This window comes from Nicotiana attenuata, unplaced genomic scaffold (assembly GCF_001879085.1).
Source record: "Nicotiana attenuata strain UT unplaced genomic scaffold, NIATTr2, whole genome shotgun sequence".
In the NCBI taxonomy this organism is placed as follows: domain Eukaryota; kingdom Viridiplantae; phylum Streptophyta; class Magnoliopsida; order Solanales; family Solanaceae; genus Nicotiana; species Nicotiana attenuata.
Genome location: NW_017684952.1, coordinates 1 through 7,151, shown reverse-complemented (window position 1 = coordinate 7,151; position 7,151 = coordinate 1). Strand labels below are relative to the sequence as shown.

The following is a 7,151-nucleotide window of genomic DNA, read 5'->3' as shown; positions in this document are numbered from 1 at the left end:
AGACCTGATATTTCCTTTCATGTGAGTGTTGTGAGTCAGTTTATGGATTCTCCCTGTGATAGTCATTGGGATGCAGTTGTCCGCATTCTTCGGTATATAAAATCAGCTCCAGGCAAAGGCTTATTGTTTGAAGACCGAGGCCAAGAGCAGATCGTTGGATACTCAGATGCTGATTGGGCAGGATCACCTTCTGATAGACGTTCTACGTCTGGATATTGTGTCTTAGTAGGAGGAAATTTGGTGTCTTGGAAGAGCAAGAAACAGAATGTGGTTGCTCGGTCTAGTGCAGAAGCAGAATATCGAGCAATGGCTATGGCCACATGTGAGCTAATTTGGATAAAACAGTTGCTCAAGGAGTTGAAATTTGGTGAGATTAGTCAGATGGGACTTGTGTGTGATAATCAAGCTGCTCTTAATATTGCGTCAAATCCAGTATTCCATGAGAGAACTAAACACATTGAGATTGACTGTCCTTTTGTTAGAGAAAAGATACTCTTGGGAGATATTGCTACAAAGTTTGTGAAGTCGAATGATCAGCTTGCAGATATTTTCACCAAGTCCCTCACTGGTCCTCGTATTAACTACATATGTAACAAGCTTGGTACATATGATTTATATGCACCAGCTTGAGGGGGAGTGTTAGAATAGTCGTGTAAATAGGAGTACATAACTCTAACCCTAATCCAATATGTATTAGGAGTAAGATATGTTATGTGTGTATATATAGGGCTCATTGTAGCATTGTCAATTAATCAATAATAATATTTTTCTCCCGTGCATTCTCACAACCTAAATTCTGCGGTTTGACTTGTGTCACATAAACATTATGGAACCATGTACCTTATGTGACTCATGATCTCTGGAAGGTTGCAGGATACAACTAACAGAAAAAAATAATGCAAATGCATGAAAAAAAGAAGTTACACAATCTAAGTCCTTTGACTAGACGTTGACCTTACGAGGATGTACTTTCAATGAGTTACTTAATAATCCTGGGGTACCAAATAAAAGGTGTAGTTAAGTACAATATATGGCAGGTCAGTATCGAGTGTATCTCAGAAGTAAATAAAAATGAATCAATATACGCTCAAATATTTAATATTTCAAGAAAAAATTACCTGAATCATAATGATTTGAGATTTACGCCTATAAACTTCTCTTTGAGCAATCCGTTTGCGGACATAAGCCTGGATTGTAATTGCTGAAAGAGCTTCCTGTTTATAGCAATGAAAATCCCTCAAACATCTTGCAGATTGAAAAATGCTCTGTATTTTTGTTGCTGCTTGCTTCTGATCCACAAATTTTTTCCTCATCAACCATCCATGATAGTAACTTTGAATTTTAGTTGCTGCAAAGTGTTGACTGTGTAGAGGGCTGCTTAATGTATATTCCTTTGAAGCATGTTGGATTGCTACTGCTGCATTTATATTCTCTTCACGTTCCTTAGGAACTATGGGAGATTGGTCCGTGCTTACAAGAGAAGACCTTACTATCCACCCACGAATACACTTTTGTATGACAATGGCAGCATCAATGAGAGTTTGAGCGGACAAATCTTGCAGTGATGCATCTCCAGTCACATGTCTCCGGGAAATCCAGTCTCTTGTGGCACGCTGGATGATTCTTACAGATCTTCTCAACTTAAGAAAGGCATGTCTATCGACCACAAAGGCAGCGTGTTTTTCCAAATTTTCTGAACAATTCCTTGCACCTGTTCATTTGTAGCAATACACTAAATGATAAAAGTTCTAACAGCTAGTAATGGAGCAAAAGGGAAGGGAAAAAGTAAGCATATACCACATAGTGATGCCAGATATGTCTGTGAACCAAAGAACTGAATTGATGGTTCCTTCTTTACCCTCAGCCATGCTTGTACTGCAGCTTGCAAGATACAGACTGCATTCCTAATCCTCAAATATTTGCGACGCTGCACTGACTGTCTGAAATGAGACTGTATTACTTTTGCTGCATTTTCTGAAACAATGAGACAAACATCTTTCAGCTGGCTTGAGAGCTGGTAAAACTATACCTGAAGCATTCAAATTTTCATCTTCAGATGACAAAGCATAGAATGGAGATAGTAGGGGCGATACCCACATTGAATTTTATACAAGAAGAAAGGTATCGGAGAGAATATTGACATGTTCATGATAATGGTTACAGAAAAATATTTACACACCAAGTACGTAATTGTTTGGTGTAGAAGTTGCTAGTCGTTCCAGATCTATAACACCCCCCAAATGCAAACAGCATTTAAACAGACAGAATAAGCTGAAGTGCCAAAAATCTAAGAAGTATCATGGATGATTACCTTTTTGAGTATCATTGCTCCTTTTACTAGTAAAAGACCACTTTGGACTGCTAGAAGTTTCCTTAGAAGTGCATTTGTTATTTTGTTGAGCCATCTCTTGCCACCAAGCCATTACAGCCTTAAAATTTCTGGCAACATCTGTATTATCAAAAAGGTCATAAAGACCGTGAAATTAAATTAGTACAAAAGGCTGTCGATGACATGGATATGGGACTATTTCAAAGGAGAGAAGCCTTTATGCAGAGAAAGATTACCTCTACTGAAATTATTTCCGTAAAGAAATGGGAACCTTTTTCATAAAATTTGCATTCATTGGAAAAAGAAAATTAAAACTCGAAATACTTTATTCTAACCAACTTTAAGGAAAATCTGTAGTATTGACAACTTCACGTTTCTACGCAACGTTTTCTGCTGCATGGTGTCACAGTCAAAATTATGTTCGCTGTAGTTTATATAAACAGCACCTACAGGGTTCACTACCATTTGGTTTAATGGAAAATTTTCTGATGCATGGTGTTACCCAAAACTTTACTTCCTGTAGTTCATATAAACAGCTGATGAATGTTTCAAGTCTTCCATTGGCCAAACAAATGAAATTAATAAACAATAAAATTTCTAAAACAAGAATCCTCAAAAGAACCATCAGACACCTTTGTCATCATTTTGTTCTGGGTCTACAGCTGCTTCAGGATGCATAAACCACTGGTCCGTGCTTAGCCGTCTCCTTTCAGGACTTTGACAATTAAATCCCAATAACTTGTGGAAATTCAATTGATCCTGTTAAAAGACAGCAACAGTCATCAGTTTCCCAAATTAAGACTGACACTAGTGAGTTGCATATAATCTATAATGAATAATACCTTGTTTCTTCTGACTAGTAGTTGAAATGAGAGAAACACCAAGAGAATAATGACACTCTGACCATTGCATGCACCGTTTGTTTCCAGTATATCACTGACTTGTAGTACCTGCAAAAAAATTATAGTTACCTTTCAATCATACAATTTTCGGCCCACACGTATTAAATTGAATTATTCCTGCCATCCCAAAGTGGATGTGGGTTGTTTGGTTTTATTTAATGGAGCCACTAAAATAAAATTACTATGAAAGATCATTTTGGTCTAATGAAATATCCTGAGTTGCACAATAAGTGGTAAAACTTAACTTTCCATGTAGGGACAGACCAAAAAGGAATGATGGACATGGAATTGGGACTGGGGGAGTTTGAGAACAAAGGTATTTTGTTAACTGATCAGCAACACCAAATTCATATAATTATATAAATGGTATTGCGACCTCCAAAAGGTAACATATATTATGGGTTAAAAGCAATATGTGTCTGATTGTAACAGACCAAATGGTTTCTTCCACTTTTGAATTCCAAACACTTTGGTTAAGGTCAGAACATGGTACATTTCTACAAATTGTTCTCTATTTCTCAGTTCAACAGAAGGTTCCAGAGGAAGACTAGAGAACCTAAAAAGGATAAAGGCTCAGAGGAACTATACACAGTATCTTATCCAATCACTAGGAGTATTGACTAATAAGGAGGCATGCACTTCTGGCAAGAAAAGACTAAGAGGGAAACTACCCGACAAACTTTCATTATCCATATCGTAACTCCATAGGTAGATTACAGCTATTGGTTGCTTTTCATAGGATTTGCTCCCCTAAGAAGAATATTCTGTGGAGTGTGTAGTAGTAGGAAATCCTTGTTTTCCCTCAATCTCTTAGGAGCAAATGCCTGCAATACATGGAACTCTACAAGCAAATGCTTATTGCAATATACTGCTACTTGAAATATCCCGGAAATAGTACAAAAGTTTGAGCCAGAGTTATTGTTTGGTTATCATAGAGATCTTTCTTAAAGTATAAGTTTTAAGGAAAAGAAGATGTATTCTAATTTGATAGAAGGTCCTCTGATGCTAAAAGGTATTTCATTCAGATTAATATGTGAGTGCAGAAGCCATGTAAAAAGTTTGAAAGTTGAAGCAGTTATAGGAAAATTAAGAGGTCTGGCATATTCTTTTTCTGTAGAAATTTTAAGTACTTATAAATACTCTTATTTGCAGGGGACAACTTCATCGTTGGGAAACAACAGTTGGAGCAGCATTTCTTTGGAACACTAAGAACTATTTTGCTCCTAAATCAATTATTTTACAAGGCGATAACAGAATATTATGAATCGCTCAATGTTTACAGACACAAAGTAAAATATTGTTTCACCTCTGGAAACCTCCCCAATAGCAATGGCAGCTTTTGAGATAGAATAAAATTGTGCACTGCATCTGTGTAATCAACTACAGATACTATGGAAACTTCTTCTTTTGTTTCACTGAGTGCCTGTACTATCATCACAAAACGGTATTGAGCTGCAAAATGTCTTAGTAAAAGGTTAAACAATGATAGATTCATGGATAAAATTCAAGCACCTGATAAGAGCAGGAACAACGATTGTCCTTGCGGAAATAATAATCAAGCAAGCACCACATAGCTTTTCCATCAACCAACGATGAAAAGTTTTCGACCTTAAGGTCATAACTTTCACAAATTGCCTGAAACAGTCAGGTAACCATGTTCATATGATAAATCCAAATCATAATGATACAGGCAGCAATAATCTTCTAACGAGTCTACTACTTATAGAGGATTAGGGTGCTACATAGTGGAAGCTACATATTCTGCAGCTAGGATTATTTGAAAACTGAGCATGAGTGTTACTGCATCCTTCGGAAATACTGGGAATATGTTATCCAGACAAGAGCCAAATAACAGGAGTTTTCTATTTTCCTATTAACCAGGCATATTCACCGTGTTAAATCCTGTACGTTTCCTTTTGCATCACAGTTAAAGAGCTATGTTTTCCAGAAAGGAGACTAAAGGACAATCCAACAGAGTAGCGTAGTCAAAATGCCTGTATAGAATCACACCCCATAAGAGTTGTTTCTTTTAGTCATCTACATCAACTAGTCAATCAAACTTCTAAGCATCATTTAACCATATATAATCAGTGTTAAGCGTACTAGGTGACAACATTGAAAGAATGGCAATGGATCATCACAAAATCAATCGAGAATAATAATAGGATCACCACAGGGCTGATATAAGGAAAACATTACTACCGTAGTCACATAGTTCATTAAATGATAATAATACCCGGATCCAATTCAGGAGCATGTCCAAGTGATTGCAGCTGCTTGAGTTTTGCTGTAAGTGGAAAATATGAAAAACATTACCAAATTTGGCTTGTTACAGTGAGGGGATTTAAGTGTACGAATATAAAATACACACTCTTTTAGAGACAATGAGCATTAACACATAGAGGTGTAAAACATGTTCATAGATTTCCTATCTTACCCAATCTACACCACTACTACTCACATTATATACTTATTCTGTTCTTAGATGACATTCTGATTTCAACCAGTGCCTTGCGATGAGAATGTTCTTTTTTTTTTCTGGAAAGTAGAATAAGTATCTTTACTCCAGACTAAGCATACCTCAACAACTCCTCGGATTTTAGAAATCTCCTCTGAGAAAAGTTCTTTGTTGATTAGAAGTGGCAACTGCAGAATGGACATCAGAATACATCATGGATATAAAAGAAAGTAAGAATATAGTTCCTGTAGCTAACAACAAATTTTATACTCCCTCAGGTCCAAAATAAGTGATTTTTTGGATGTTTTCACACAGATTAAGAAATCCACCTTTTTGCATTAATTAACAATGGAATTGACCATATTAACCTTTGCTATCTCACATAAACACTCCTAACACATATTCCAACACTATTTACTCCAAGGACAATGTAGGAAAAAAATAATTAATTCATTCTTGAAATCTGGAAAAATCACTTATTTTGGACCACAAGAAAAAGGCCAAAAAATCACTTATTTTGGACCGGAGGGAGTATTGTTGTTGTTGGCGTTGTCGTTTAAATATTGTTGTTGTTGACGCTGTTATAGTGTTTAGTTGTAGTTGAATGACAACAATGTAATGCAGCCATCATAGGATGGTTATTGGTTGTAATTGGCATTTGGTGTAGCTTAAAAGCAGCCATATTGTGCAAGTTTTTTTTCCAGAAAACTGACGGATTGCGATCTGAATGCTCATACTAAAAACCCAGAGGTTATTTCAATGTGCAATCTACAGAAATTTGAAATTAACGACCGACTTCGATCTTAAATAATATTTTTTATTTATTTATTTATTTATATTTTAACTTTTCCGACCAATATTGGTCGGTATAGTAAAATTTAAAAATAATTGTAAAATTATCTAATTATAATATTTTCGACCGATATCGGTCGCTATTTTAAAAATTAAATAAAAAATAATTTAAAATAATTACTGACCGATATCAGCCGGTGTATTTATTTTTTGAACAAAATTTGTCAGATAAAGTGGTCAAACTTTGGTTGAATGAACCGACCGCCTTCGGTCGGAAATTGCGACCGTCTTCGGTCGTCACACATTAGTGACCACTGTTTTTTTTTTTTATGAATTAAAGTCGGTCGAAAATTTGTCGGTTTTCCTTCGATCCCGATTGATTTCGATTGGTATTCCCGAACGCTTTTTGGCAGTTTTCTAGCGGTGTAAGACAAATTTTACAATGAATATCATTCGAGTTCAACCGCTAAATATCTATGGGTTATTACATTATGTCACCTATTACTGCTCAATGCTTTCACAACCTTTTTTGTGAAATCTTTATGATCCAGATGGATAAGCAGCTACTGTTTTACACGAAAATGATGTCAAGGAGTAGTAATTTTTATAGTTTAAAATATATACAAATTTTTGGGGAAAAAAACAAGCAAAGAAAAAGAACAGTATTATC

The 7,151-nt window shown here is 35.8% G+C and overlaps 1 protein-coding gene across 1 annotated transcript; it reads right to left on the bottom strand.

The window, feature by feature from the left end:
- Nucleotides 1-1,118: 1,118 nt before the first annotated feature.
- LOC109222128 (abnormal spindle-like microcephaly-associated protein homolog) lies at nucleotides 1,119-5,892 on the bottom strand (the record flags this gene model as incomplete). The annotated part of the gene is made up of 9 exons (XM_019386529.1): nucleotides 5,812-5,892; nucleotides 5,468-5,518; nucleotides 4,744-4,866; nucleotides 4,538-4,654; nucleotides 3,172-3,279; nucleotides 2,962-3,088; nucleotides 2,312-2,449; nucleotides 1,798-1,974; nucleotides 1,119-1,711 (listed from the first exon to the last, which is right to left on the bottom strand). Coding segments are annotated over exons 1-9 (1,515 nt in total), but the record flags the coding sequence as incomplete, so codon positions are not given.
- Nucleotides 5,893-7,151: the final 1,259 nt, after the last annotated feature.